This window comes from Salvelinus fontinalis, chromosome 5 (assembly GCF_029448725.1).
Source record: "Salvelinus fontinalis isolate EN_2023a chromosome 5, ASM2944872v1, whole genome shotgun sequence".
In the NCBI taxonomy this organism is placed as follows: Eukaryota; Metazoa; Chordata; class Actinopteri; order Salmoniformes; family Salmonidae; genus Salvelinus; species Salvelinus fontinalis.
In genome coordinates this window covers 12,784,386-12,799,605 of record NC_074669.1, presented here as the reverse complement: position 1 = coordinate 12,799,605, position 15,220 = coordinate 12,784,386, and the positions used below count along the sequence as shown (strand labels likewise).

At 46.6% G+C, this 15,220-nt stretch overlaps 1 protein-coding gene across 5 annotated transcripts in view; it reads right to left on the bottom strand.

Moving 5' to 3' along the window:
* The window catches only part of LOC129855139 (transducin-like enhancer protein 4), a 94,582-nt gene extending 79,571 nt beyond the window's left edge, over positions 1–15,011 (bottom strand). For 2 of the 5 annotated variants that reach the window (XM_055922495.1, XM_055922498.1), the window contains exons 1-2: positions 10,882–12,026; positions 623–720 (exon numbers count right to left, since the gene is read on the bottom strand). In XM_055922495.1, the coding sequence (XP_055778470.1) occupies positions 623–720; positions 10,882–10,905 (122 nt within the window). In that variant the 5' untranslated portion in view covers positions 10,906–12,026. Of the gene's footprint in view, positions 1–622; positions 721–1,095; positions 3,252–10,881; positions 12,027–13,712; positions 13,749–14,667 lie in introns of those variants that run through there. The other 3 variants (XM_055922497.1, XM_055922496.1, XM_055922499.1) reach the window with 3 other exon arrangements.
* Positions 15,012–15,220: the final 209 nt, after the last annotated feature.

Sequence of the window (15,220 nt, the reverse complement as noted above, 5' to 3'; positions counted from 1 at the left end):
CAATCCTCAGACACACAGATAGCACAGACCTTTACTTCTATTGTGTATTAATGTTTATGACATACAATATCACACAACTATAGTTCATTTTTAAATATAGATACATTTATTTATTTTTTATTTAACTAGGCAAGTCAGTTAAGAACAAATTCTTATTTACAATGACGGCCTACACCGGCCAAACCCAGACGTCTCTGGGCCAATTGTGCACCACCCTATGGGACTCCCAATCACGGCTGGTTGTGATACAGCCTGGATTCGAACCAGGGTGCTTGTAGTGACACCTCACCACTGAGATGCAGTGCCTTAGACCGCTGCGCCACTCGGGAGCCCAATATATATCGTAGGTAGCGCAGTGGCAGAGATGGAGATCCATGTAGTCTTTTCCCCACTGTATGGTGTCTAATTTATGTCATAAACATCAACACAGAATAGAAGTAAAAGTCTGTGCTATCCATGTATCTGTGTGTCTGAAGATGGGAGTTTTGAGTTACATACATGGATTTTACGTTAGGATTGTGCCTACATATGCCTGCATGGGGTAAGATGGAGGGTGGTGTGTATATACTATCTGTATAGTCTATAAGGGGGAGGTGGAGGGTAGTGAGTGAGTATACAGCACCTGTGGTATTGAGCCTGGAGGAACTGGAACTCCTCCTTGATGCGGTCCAGGGTCTCCAGGACTGTGAACTTGAAAGACTGGCCAGGCTGAATAGGGACCTGGGGGAGAGAAAAGAAAGGAGAGAGGAAAGAAGAAGGGAGAGTAAGGTCACTTCAACACACATCATAAAACATTGTCCTTGCTCTCTTTATCTCTCCGCACCCCTCTTTCACAAACACTCTCTCACTCTTTTCTCTCCAACCACCCTCTTCTTCTCTCCCCTTTCCTCCTCCTCTCTCACTCCTAATGACTGTCTCCCTCCCCCTCTCACATTAGCATCTCTCTCGCCTCTCCTCTCCTCCCTCTCTCCTCCCTCTCCTCTGCTAGGATGCTTTTTTGCTAATGTATTCTTGCCTACAAAGCACCGAGAAGGGAAAACGTTAAATGAATAACTCATGGTGAATCACAAACATTAAAACGGCACTGTCTTTCACCTGCTAAAAGCAAAGAATCTCAACAAACGCCCCCCAGGAGGACCCTGCTCCCCCCTGAAGCCTGTCTGAAGCACTTTATGTGCTGTTCCCCTCGCTGTGTAGTTGGGGGAACACAAACACAGCAGGATGTTGTTTTAGAGGCAGGGCGATATAACCGGGTAGAGGGTGGGAGGGACTAGGTAGCTGACTAGTGGTGGCTATTCAGCAGCCTGATGGTCTGGGGGTAGAAGTTATTGGCCAGTCTTTCCGTTTTTGCCATGATGCTCCTGTACTGCCTGCATCTGAGTCATGGAAGTGGGATGAACAGTTCGTGGCTCGGGTGAATGGGGTCCCTGATGATCTTCTTGGCCTTCCTGCGACACCTGGTGTTGAAGATGTGCCCCCAATGGTGCATTCGGCTGAGCGTTTCACCTTCTGTAGCACCTTACGGTTAGCGGCGGTGGAATTGTGTTGCAGCTTAACAGTATGCTCTTGATGGTGCGCCTGTAGAACACTGAGGGCCCTCGGAGACAGGTCGAATTTCTTCAGCCTCCTGAACTTGAAACTTTTGACTGTCTCCATGGCAGGGCTGCCATTGATGAGGATCGGGATGTGCCCAGCCTGGTTCTTCCTGACGTCCACAATCAGCTCCTTTGTTTTGCTGACGTTGAGCGAGAGGTTGTATACCTGGCACCAAGCCGTCAGAGTGCCTAGCTCCTCCCACTAGGCCGTCTGGTCATTGTTGATAATCAGGCCTACTACTGTTGAGTCGTCAGCAAAATTGATGATGGAGTTCGACCTGTGTGAGGCCACGCAGTTGTGGGTATACAGGAAGTACAGGAGGGGACATAGGACGCAACCTTGTGGGGCCCCCGTGTTGAGGATCAGTGTGGAGGAGTTAATGTTGCCTACATTCACCATCTGGGGATGGCACGTCAGGAAGTCCAGGACCCAGTTGCATAGGGAGTTCAGTCCCAGGGCCGTGAGCTTTGTGGTGAGCTTAGAGGGCACTATGCTGTAGTCGATGAACAGTGTCCTCACATATGCATTCATTTTCTCCAGGTGGGTGAGGGTAGTGTGCAGTGAAATGGCGATTGCGTCGTCCGTGGATCTGTCGGGGCGGTAGGTGAATTGAAGAGGGTCGAGTGTGTTAGGGAGGGAGGAGGTGATGTGGTCATTGACGAGCATCTCAAAGCACCACACGATGACGGGGGTGAGTGCTATGGGTCGGTATTTCATTCAGTTCAGTTACATTCCCTTTCTTGGGGACTTTATAGCTGAGGGGATGGAAGTGTCGTGAGGGAGGGACATACTACTGAAACATACAAACAGGTGCGTACACACACACGCGCTGAGCTGACACGCAACAAGCCCTTGTGCTAAATGAGGGCTACGCACAAAAAGCCTGAGACGCACACACGCAAAAATGAATGCACACAACTGAGGCTAAAAAGATAATGCATGTCAGTGTTATTCAACCACATGCTCCAGATCAGTGGCATCAAAATACATTTTATTTGTCACATTTAGCAGATGTTATTGCAGGTGTAGCGAAATGCTTGTAAAACTTCACCTCACACGCCCTGACCGGACTTAAGTCTGCACAACTCTATAGCCAATACCAGACCTCTCCCCTTTGCCCTTCTTCGCTCCACCTCTTTACCCTCTAACTTCTCTCCCCCTTTTTCATCCCCCTTTCTTTCCACAGAATAGGGTGTGAATCCTGTCTGTCCAGTCTAGCTAGGTGGCTAAAAGATTGCAGGTTTCAGTAGGAGCTTAATTAGTCTAGACAAGAAAATTCAATTAAATTTAAATTAGGCTAATGGTGGAGGTCAGACACTCTTTGGGCTTTCCAGTAATTAAGCTGCGGTTTGTGCAGCTCAGTTTGTGCCTAGTGCTGTGGCTATGTGGCGGTTTCCTGGACCGACGGCCTCAACTCAGTACACAACCCCGGTGGGGGAGGGGCGGCTGCCGACGGAGCCCCACTGACCTTCATTCATACTACACTGGTCTGACACACACACAGGGGTGGGGGGAGGGAGGGGGATAGACTGCGGTAGAGAAGAGACGGCCTAACAAATTCTCTGACCACTAGACACTGGACCACCACAGACTACATTCCAGACCGACGACTGTCCATTTTATATCAGCACTCACTATAACACATTCCTCAATGCAGCCCGGTTTTCTGTATGGGTCAGGTTGTGAGTGATATAACTACAGACCCAGCGTGTTCTGGTCTCAGAGCATCCTGGGGGAGTGGGGGGTGGGGGGAGTGAGGGGGGAGTCTCCTCTCCTCTCTCTCAGTGTGGCTCAGTTGGGCCCTGGTGGTGTCAGACAGCATGTGGGATCCTGAAACACCAAACAGATCCGGTTAATCTGGGAGAGGAGGGGGGGGGGGGGTAGACAGACAGGCCAGCCATGTGGGACGACAGCATTCAATCACAATTTAGAGGAGCTGAAACTGGAGCAAGTTGAGCTGAGAATTTAGAAGGATTATCCATGGGTGGGGGGGGGGGGGGGGGGGGGGGGCGAGGGGAGAGACTGGGCTAGGAGATCACATAACAGTACAGAGCCAGCAGCCGGGTCACAGCCCTCCCTACCCCTCTCTCCATCCGTCCTCTCATCACTCCCCCTAATCTGTCCATCAATCACTGGGGGAAACATTTGATTTAGGCTGCTGTTTCTGGGCTGAAACAGATGTGGGTCTGGGACTGATCGGGACTGCAGAGCGTCTGTCTGCTCTGTGGCACACTTTCTGTTCTGCCACCCCGCCCGCTCCCTCTCTCCCTCAATCTTTCTCTTTCCATCTCCCTCTCTTGCTCTCTCTCTGTCTTTCTCACTCACTCTCTGTCTCTCTGTTTCAGACAGGCTGGGGAGAGAGATGTTCAGAGGGGCATGAAATAATAATTTGCTGGTGAAATATTTAGGTTAAAGGCACATGAATAGATGAAGAGTACCACGTGTAGAAGGGAAGTGTTAATGTGATCTTGGGTGTAGGGGACGTGTGTGTATGTTTGTGTGGGTGGGTGTGTCCTCCACATCACTCCTGTTCTCTCTTTTTATTTCTCCCTCCACTCTCTCTCCTCTCCTCTTCTGTCCCCCTTTTTCCTCTCCTCTTCTGTCCCCCTTTCTCCTCTCCTCTGGGTGTCCTCCTCTCTCCTCTCGGTCTGGTGTCTCCATCTCTTCTGTCCCCCTCTCTCCTCTCGGTCTGGTGTCTCCATCTCTTCTGTCCCCCTCTCTCCTCTCAGTCTGGTGTCTCTATCTCTTCTGTCCCCCTCTCTCCTCTCAGTCTGGTGTCTCCATCTCTTCTGTCCCCCTCACTCCTCTCAGTCTGGTGTCTCCATCTCTTCTGTCCCCCTCACTCCTCTCGGTCTGGTGTCTCCATCTCTTCTGTCCCCCTCTCTCCTCTCGGTCTGGTGTCTCCATCTCTTCTGTCCCCCTCTCTCCTCTCAGTCTGGTGTCTCCATCTCTTCTGTCCCCCTCTCTCCTCTCGGTCTGGTGTCTCCATCTCTTCTGTCCCCCTCTCTCTTCTCAGTCTGGTGTCTCCATCTCTTCTGTCCCCCTCACTCCTCTCAGTCTGGTGTCTCCATCTCTTCTGTCCCCCTCTCTCCTCTCAGTCTGGTGTCTCCATCTCTTCTGTCCCCCTCTCTCCTCTCGGTCTGGTGTCTCCATCTCTTCTGTCCCCCTCTCTCCCTTCGGTCTGGTGTCCATCGCTTCTCCTTCCTGCAGGAGTTCTAGAGCTCTGGTCTGGGTCTGTCCTGTGTAACAAGGCTGGTTGATGGATAACAGGCTCCAGGAGGCACGGCTTTGTAGGGACTAGGGTTAGCAGGATGGGACACACCCACCGAAGTCCTAAAAACAGTAGTGGATCAGGACACACACTTTCAAGGCAGTCAGCAGCAGCATCTTAGCTGGAACGGAGCCCTACTTTAATACTTGAACGTTTTGATACATTTGAGTCATTTAGCAGATGCTCTTATCCAGAGCAACTTACAGGAGCAATTAGGGTTAAGTGTCTTGCTCAAGGGCACAAACAGATTTTTCACCTTTTCGGCACGGGGATTCAAACCAGTAACCTTTTGTTTACAGGCCCAACACTCTTACTTGCTAAGCTACCTGCCGCCCTTTGATAACATGGCTCCAGCCAGCCTGTCACTTAGTCACAATACATTGTGGTGAGAGGCAAAAGCCACTGCCATACAATACTAGATTAGAAATGGAGGGATTAGCAGTGAAAAGAGGGCTTGGAGTGGATCCAAAATTTGGTCAGATCAGCTCTTTTTATAAAAAACAACAAAGGCTTTGACTGAGGGGAGAATGAGCGTTAGGATTGGAGAGCACAGTTAATTTGGATTGATGTGTTCATACTTGACTTCATAAGAACCAGCTTGTTATCAGAAATGTAAACAGGTAACAGTATGGATAAAGATGATGGTTACATCTGCCAGAAAATATCCATGATGTACCTGTATTTCATTAAAATCCTGAGGCGCGAACAGAACAACAAGCTCCACAATACAGATGTATCCAGAGGAGAACAACCTAGAAGCAAGAGAGAGCTAACGTACGCACAGCACCACTCGCCCTAACCTAATTAAGGGAACATATGTAATTTGTGCAGCCAGATATTTGGCGTTGGTTTGTTTACTTGGCTGTAAAAACAAAGTGTTACCCTGAGAGACGCAGAGAAGTGAGACCAGACCCAGTACACACAGCCCCAAGCTAGAGTATTAATATGGGCCTAATGGTCAGGAGGTGGAACACAGAGGCCAGACTTAAGGCTAGATGTACTAGGCAGATGAGAGATTACTAATACTTAAAAAGCACAGTTTGTGAAAATCTACTCTCTGCCGACCCTGAATAGTCACGGGGAGTATGAACTCTTCTGCTGCCACTCCAGCTCTGCCAGAGAACAGAATGTAGAGTTACACACACATACACACACACACACACACACACACACACACACACACACACACACACACACACACACACACACACACACACACACACACACACACACACACACACAGCTGTAACATTGGCCCCCTGGTGAGCAGTTAGTAGCAGGCTCTCTGCCCCTGCCGTATACACACACACCGGACCTGTGTCCCTGTCTGCCTGCGGTAAGTCCCCTCCTGTGTGAGTCTACTTCCATTAGATCAGGATCAGTCCAGGGCAAGATCAACTCTCTCCAGACAACTATCACAACAGTCTCTGGAGGGGGGGGGGGTCGTTCAGTCAACACACACACACTCAGTCTAAGCGTGCAGGAGCTAATGTCCACCACCGAAGCCTGCTCCATCCAAAAAAACTCAACTGCACCAACAACAATATGTAAACTACAAGGATTCCCTCTGTGTTCAACATCGTGTAATGCCATGTTCATTTCAGGCCATGCTGTGAGTCCCTACAGGTAAAGACAGAGTGGTCTAGTCAGTGGATGCACTGAGAATCAGCTAGTGTTTCACAGACCTCAAAGTAGACTTCAGCTTTAACACAAAGATTACCAGATGACCTACCATACCACTAACTTTAAACTCATTAAGGGGGTAGCAGTGGTCGTGTGCTACCTACTCTGTCTATGTAGATAAGGACGGTGTCCATCCCACCATCTGTCCACTCTCAGGTCTGCCTCCCATGGCCTCCCATTACATTTACACCCCGTCCTGAATGTAAGCCAGGGCGGGAACAGCCAGCGGCGGCTCCCCGCATGCGCGATTCATTTACAGTCTGGACGCGGAGGGGTGAACATCTCCTGCTCTGACTGCAGCAGGGAGGGACTGCTGCGCGGGGACTGGGCCGCCTGTGAGTGCTTTGGGACGGGGGTGGGGCCCACGGCAGCACCCGCTGCTCGTTGAGAAGAGTAAGAAAGATACGTGCTTTCACATCAGAGTCTCCAAAAGTCTCCAATAACACCAGAAAAAGTCGCTAGATTTGTCGCTAGCCGCTTTTTTGAAAATGTGTCGCTAGAGGGTTCTGAATACTCGCTAAATATAGCGACAAAGTCGCTGAGTTGGCAACACTGCACAGCTTTCCTGTTTTGACAGCAGAAGCCAGCAATAGGCGAATATCACAACACTGGCAGGTAAGTTATACTGTGAAACACTATCATTCCACTATTACTGCAGATATATTATGGACATTTTCTAAAATTACAATGCAAGGGCCTCCCGGGTGGCGCAGTGGTCTAGGGCACTGCATCGCAGTGCTAGCTGCGCCACCAGAGTCTCTGGGTTCGCGCCCAGGCTCTGTCGCAGCCGGCCACGACCGGGGGTCTGTGGGCGACGCACAATTGGCCTAGCGTCGTCCGGGTTAGGGAGGGTTTGGCCGGTAGGGATATCGTTGTCTCATCGCGCTCCAGCGACTCCTGTGGCGGGCTGGGTGCAGTGCGGGCTAACCAAGGGGGCCAGGTGCACGGTGTTTCCTCCGACGCATTGGTGCAGCTGGCTTCCGGGTTGGAGGCGCGCTGTGTTAAGAAGCAGTGCGGCTTGGTGTGGTTGTGCTTCGGAGGACGCATGGCTTTCGACCTTCGTCTCTCCCGAGCCCGTACGGGAGTTGTAGCGATGAGACAAGATAGTAATTACTAGCGATTGGACACCATGAAAATTGGGGAGAAAAGGGGCTAAAATAAAAATACAAAAATACAAAAAATTACAATGCAAAAATACAAATCCTATTTGTAGTACCTTTTATGTTGTTTTTGAACAACCTACAAATATGGTAGGCTTAATGTAATAATGAGAGAGATAGAACAAACAATAGCAAGATAGAAACATCTAATGAGAAATTTGAACAAACCTGACTGTTGAGCAAAGCATTATGACATAAAATGCATTGATGCAAGACCGCAAATGTTGTTGTTTTTATGCCAAAAGTCTAATCCTTATAATTTAAATAACATAAAAGCATTAAGACAAATTCAGTTATGAAAGTATTTCACAAATATTCTGTGTTTAATGTCCTAAATTTGCTGCATTTAAATGGGAACAATTATGTAAGTCAGAGTCTATGCTATTTTCAATCACAACTTTATTCTAAAATGACAAATAAGTGACATTGAGCAAACAATACCAAGATGGAAAAATCGAAACATGAAATAAAACGATGTGTAACCTAGTTGGCCTGGACCTATTTCCATATTACTCTAGCAATGTCAACCTACCTTCAAGGCCTAGTAGCCTAATAAGAGAGGATTAGGCAAAAATGCAAATCAGTTTATAATTATCCAGTTCTGAGGACAGCAGAGTAGCTTGCTCTGTCTGCAGCCCATGATGATTTACAACCCATTGCACGATGCACAGCCAGCGAGGCTCATTGACTGTGTCACTTGCTCTACCTGCGCGCTTCGGCACACATAGACATGCCCACACACACACACACCTCTTTCGTGCCACAGATCCACTAAATATATTTTGTCAATGTGGGGATTTATCTCATCCCTCTCATAGCATGCAAGCTCACGGTGGGATCTTTTAAAAACTTGTTTCAGAGGGGGGTGGGGTGGGGGGGCAATAGCGGGCTATACCAGAGTATATCACAATGTTTAATGAGTGCATAATCACGTTGACATCACCCAACGCTAGTTCACAGAGCAGTCCCTAACTTCAGAAAACACTAGCCACAAGAATCCAGTGGAACCAATTTATGTTTCTGTTTGCCTTGTAAATCTGCCCTGGGTTTAACCCTTTAGGAGGACCGCTTAACAGATAACAATGTCCCTGTTCTGCCACAGGAGTCAACACAACACAGTGCTGTTGCCATGTCTATGTAGTTTATGTTTTCAGTTACTTATCATTTCAAAAGGCCAGTGATATTGTGAGTGACAGGGGAGATAGAGGCCCTTCCTCCTCTTTTTTGTCTCGGATGGTGCATACAGGATGTATACAGACACCGCTAGTCAAGTCCAGTGAGTCTGACGTTTCAATTATCTGGACATTGATATGTTAATTTGATACAAAAGAAGACATTAATTCATAGGATATGAATAGTATAACAAGATGAGGCTTGGGATACACACAAAACATGACTACCTTCGGAAAATGAGACGCAAAGAAACTAGTCTCTTGACAGTAATAGGTACAAGGGGCTATTTCAAAGTCTACACAGTCACCCTCTTTTCCTCGTTCTCTCTCAAGCTCACACGCGGGCACACGTTCCTTGCACCCTCACTCTGTGCTGTAGATCCCATTACACTGGCAGCAGCAGTATGTATTGATCTGTTAAGGTTGGCTCAATCTGGGACCGAACTTTATCACAAACACTGTACAACTCTGAACAAAACCTCTGAACTGTGACTGAGTATAGTCCTATTTCCAGTGTGATCTCCTACTCATTTCCATTTCTAATTCACAATGCCTTGGTTCTCTCTCAATCTTGCTTCCATTCTATTCCACTGATTTGCATTCTTTCTGTACATATAATTGATTTCACATGCCCCCTCTTCTGAAAATGTCACCTATAATTCTCTGTGATTGCATGCTGAAAGCTAAGTGTTCACTGACCCATTTGCACCAAATACAAAGACATGGACAACAAATCTGACTATAGAAACTAGACCTCGGCCTCCCGAGTGGCTCAGCGGTTTAAGGCACTGCATCGCAGTGCTAAATGCGTTACTACAGACCTGGTTCATTCTGGGCTGTGCCACAACCGGCCGTGGCCGGGAGTCCCATAGGACGGTGCACAATTGGCCCAGCGTCGTCTGGGTTAGGGGAGGATTTGGCCAGTGGGGCTTTACTTGACTCATTGCGATCTAGCGACTCCTTGTGGCGGGCCGGGTTCCTGCAGGCTGACTGCGGTTTCCAGTTGAACAGTGTTTTACTCCAACACATTGGTGTGGCTGGCTTCCGCGTTAAACTGGCGGGTGTTAATAAGGAGCGCGGTTAGGCAGGTCATGTTTTGGTGGACGCATGACTCCACCGTCACCTCTCCCGAGCCCGTTGGGGAGTTGCAGCAATGAGACAAGATCCAAAATTGGGGAGAAAAAGGGGGTAGTAAAAAAACAAATAATAATAATAAATATATATAACTACACCTTGTCTCTCTCTATCCACCTCTCTCGCGGATAGATGGTTTTGTAACCATCCCCTCTTCCAGCTTCATCCTTCAGTTCCTAACACTGTAGTTTAGTAAATAATGAGAGGAGGGTGGTAGGGGGAGAGGTGACTGAAGGGAATACCTTCCACTGTCTTCTAAGACACTATCCCTGGACACGTAAACACAGATACAGAGCGCGCACACACACAAGCGTTTGTTTTACTATCCAAACAATTGATTCCCATTCAAAATCCGATTTTTCTTAACTTTAACCTCAACCCTAACCTCAACCCCAAACCTCATCCTAATTCTAAGCCTAATTCTAACCCCTAAGCCTAAAATATACCTTTTTCCTTGTGAGGACTGGCGAAATGTTCCCACAAGGACAGTAAAACCACCCCCCCCCCTGTCTTTCCCCTGTCAGCTGCACCCAGGGGCTGTTGAGAGGTAGTTGAAAGGTAGTTGTGTGGGTGGCATAGCTGACTCTCACTTCATTTGTGTGTGTGTGTGTGTGTGTGTGTGTGTGTGTGTGTGTGTGTGTGTGTGTGTGTGTGTGTGTGTGTGTGTGTGTGTGTGTGTGTGTGTGTGTGTGTGTGTGTGTGTGTGTGTGCGACTGCTTGCGTGTGTTTGTGTATGTGTGTGTGTTAGAGGGACTCTCTTCATACACCCTAACTGTTCCATGTCTCTGCCCTCTCAGTGTAGTCCCTGTCTCGATCTCTGTCCCTGAGCAGTAGTCAGATAAAGAGAAAAAGAGGAGCGACTTACCGGATGCCTGCCCTGAGGGTACATGGTCCCAGAAGAGATGTTCAGTCTGTTTGATTATCAGGTCAGAGCCTGTCCCCTGGCCCTCCACTCCTCTGCCCACCACCAGGAACACAGCCCAGTCCAGATCTTTCCCACTGCTTTGGTCTGGTCTCAGGCAAGGTTGGAGAGAGCAGTCCTCCCTCCTGCCCAGTCCTGCTCTCTTCTCTTCTTTCCGTTCAGCGCTGCTCTGTCTGTCCCTGTCCGACACGGAGCCTGTCGACACAGCTGGGAGAGCTCTGTCAGTGCATCCGTCAAACAGGTCTCACGGTAAAACAAATCCCCACACTAACACTTTGGCTTCTTTTCCTTCTTCCCGTTTCCTCTGTGTAACCAAAGTCTCACTCTGGTTTCTCTCTTCCTCTCTCCGTCTCTCTCGCTCTGTGATCAGTTGGAGTCCACACGCACTGACATGGCAGTGAAGCTTGAGCGTTACACCCAAGTACCCCCCCTTTCCTGTCCCTTCACCAACCCCTCCAACAAGATACAAACACTACACTGCTCCATTCAAATTCACCTACAATCTACAGTACCTCCAGTCCCTCTTCTTCTCATAGGAGAGAACAGAACCTTAAACTGAAGGGTTTTGTTGTCTGTTGGAATACAACATGTAAAAAAGAGGGAGAAAAACTATGACAGAGAGCGAGCTTTGCTTTTAATCTAAATGTAAAAAACAAAATTAAACAGGAAAGAACAGCAGGTCACTAGAAGATCCAGTAGGATTTTCAGCCGGGAGCCCTGGACTGTAATATATTGTGCCTGTTGGCTTCAACATAAACAAGACAGCCTGCTAAAGCTCCCCTTAAGGTGGAGCGGCTGAGATAGACACACCGACATGAGGATAGAGATCCCCTTTCAATTGTAGTCAGATGGACAAAGCAATCAGCCATGCACAAAGAGACAGGCGCAAACAGAAAGACACATCCTTACACACTATCGTTATAGATACGAGTGCAGCCACACTCGTAAACGAACCACTCACACAAACACAAAAACACACACAAACGCATAATTAGTCATTCTGAAGAGATGAAAGGTATGTCAGTATTCTAGTTCATACACGCACACACACTGACGACACACACACTGACGACACAGAGAGAGAGAGAGAGAGAGAGAGAGAGAGAGAGAGAGAGAGAGAGAGAGAGAGAGAGAGAGAGAGAGAGAGAGAGAGAGAGAGAGAGAGAGAGAGAGAGAGAGGGATTTCACAGATTTCAATACCCCTGTACTTATTTGAATGTCATGAAGAAAATAGTCCTTTCAGTACATAAATGTATCCTCAGCAAAGAACTGGGTCTACAAAACATAGGCTATGTTAAACATGCAATGTCGAAAAATGTCTCAAGACATACTAATAATGTAGTGGTTATTTCTGCCCAGATTGTTATTTAAATCCATAAGTCTGTACTCCCACTGTTTGCCTATAGGCTTGATGAGTTTACAGAGGGCGGCTTCACTGTTGAACTTGATCAACCAGGAATTAATCCCTTATGATTGAACATCCCCCTCTCATCGCTTCCAAGACTCTTACCAGGAAAGAACACACAGACAGACACGCACTCTTTACAGCATCTTGAAAAAGAGGTCACCTAGTAACAAGTAAAGCTCTTTCCATTTTTACAGAACATAAGTTTACAGTAACTAAGGCATTTGGTACACTAAAGCTCACAAAAACAGGTTAATACACACCCCTGGACCTAACTATGCTGCACATCAATCCATCTCTCTTACAGTCAGTAACTGGAGTTATTCATATCCCTAACTAACCCTCCCTCCCCTCTCTCATTCTTTATCCATCCATCTCTTCATCATCCACAACTCATTTCCCCCCTTCTAGATATTTCTCTCCCTCCCTCCTCTCCCTGAGGTAAGTATTCCCTCACCCTCCACCCAGGTAGGTAGGGGATTGCACTAATCATAGTTATCTAATTGCAGGGATTAGGCAGGTAATTATTCACATGACTCTGAGTCTGTTTCCCTGGGAGAGCTGATCGGGAACACAGGGTTCAGGGCTGATAGGCTGATGGGCTGTCTAGTCTACACATGGCTGGCTGGGTGGTGCTGGATTAACAGGGCTGGGTGCTGGCTAAATATGGATGACTGTGTTCATATCTACATAGGCACCTTGAGATGTGCCTGAGAACACCTAAGTATAGTGGTCACTCAGTATGGTGGTCAGCTATTGTAGGTGGTACCAGTGTTTTTGACCAGTGTTTGGGAATCTCCAAACTCGAGGCGATATGGTCCTTATCCGACTTCAATTTCATTTATTTTTTGTTTAACCTTTATTTAACTAGGCAAGTCAGTTAATAACAAATTATTATTTACAATGACAGCCTACCAAAAGGCAAAAGGCCTACTGCGGGGATGGGGGCTGGAATTAAAAATACATTTGATAAAAATATAGGACAAAACACACACCATGACAAGAGAGACAACACACCACTACATAATGAAAGACCCAAGATGACAACATAGCATGGCAGCAACACATGACAACACAGCATGGTAGCAACACAACAACAACATGGTAGCAGCACAAAACAGGGTACAAACATTGTTGGGCACAGACGACAGCACAGAGGGCAAGAAGGTAGAAACAATAATACATCACACAAAGCAGCCACAACTGTCAGTAAGTGTCCATGATTGAGTCTTTGAATGAAGAGATTGAGATAAAACTGTCCAGTTTGAGAATAACAATCAATAACCTCTCCTCCATTGACTCCTCCATTGACCTCACTACCCGCTCTTGCACTGTATATTTGCATATTATATTCTTATTCATATCTTACCATACTGTATGAATTTGATTGATGTCAGATGGTGATCTATAGACAAAAAACAAATACATTAAAATCCTTACTGTATGAGTAGTCTACCTGAATACTAGACTGAGTAATCAGGCTGTAATACACAATTAATTGGCATATACAGCCTGAAACAAATGCCTGAAAAATCGTCTAAATGTTCCTGACAAACCAGAATGTTGAATAAAATTACATTTAAACTTACTCTACCGGTTGTCTGTGCGGTTTGTCCTTCAGCTGGTCGAAATGAGACTGAATATCCACAGTTAAGTATTGTTTAACCAACTTTTCAGAGAGCTAGTAGAGGTATATGGTTCAGTTAGGCACCGAGGTAAGATTCGTTTTATACTGGATAATCTCTCGTAAACAGCTATTGAACCCAGCATGCAATGCCAATGAAAATGGTATGGTGGAGAACAATCAACACTTTTTTCGGATATCAATCTACACAATCTCAAATTAAATTAATGGAATGCTTGGTCCAATAGCTATTGATGAGAAAAAAAACGAATACATCCAACATAAAATAATTTTACCTCAGTGCCAAGTCAAATATCTATCTACCAGCTCTCTAAAAGGTTGGGTAAACAATTTGACTACCCATCTGTGGATATTTAGTAAAAAATCTCGAGCAGCTGAAAGACAAACCACACAGAACCGGTGAGTAACTTAAACTGTAATTATATTAAACATTCTGGCTTGTAAGGAACATTTACACGTTTTTGCGGGCATTAGTTTCAGGTTGTATATACCAATTATCGTGTATTACAGCCTGATTAACCAGACTACCTGCATACAGGATTGGCCTATAAAAGCAATTGTTATAGTAATTTCATGGCATCTTCCTAATGACTAAAGTTCTGTCTACATCAATCTCACCTCTCAGGAGGGCTTCGAACCTACCTGTGACCACAGTGTGCATAACGATATCATAACCTACCTTTAGTCAACAGCGCAGCAACATTATTATATTTCTATAGACGTGCACGCCGTGGGCGATACTGTATCAGATTGCAATCATATTTGCCTTCGTTGATGAGAGTTGAAACTATAAGCCTAGACAAGTGAGTTATCCCTGTTTTTCTTTCAAAATTCACACATGTAACGTTAGATTGTTATCTACAGTAAGCGCCATCAAATAAGTTCACTCAATCAAAGACGAAAAAATAACCAGTCTAAACAGATATAAGATTAAAAGAACAGCCCTAGCTGTAAAGATAACTGTGACGAGACGGACCAACATTATCGTCGAGGCATGATACCCTCTGGGATGATTCAATTTGAGGAAACGAGTACATACCGTAATACTTCAGGACCACCTTAAAAGCTTGCCACTGTCGAACTGTGTAATCGCTCTCTGATTGGTCAAGCGTGCTGCCTTTTTTAGCCAATAGGCACCACTTTGTCCCACGTTGGGTCTTGACATCGTTCGAAAAGTCTGACCAATCATGGCTTGGATTCCAAATGACTGGCTGTGGGCAGTGGAGAGGGAG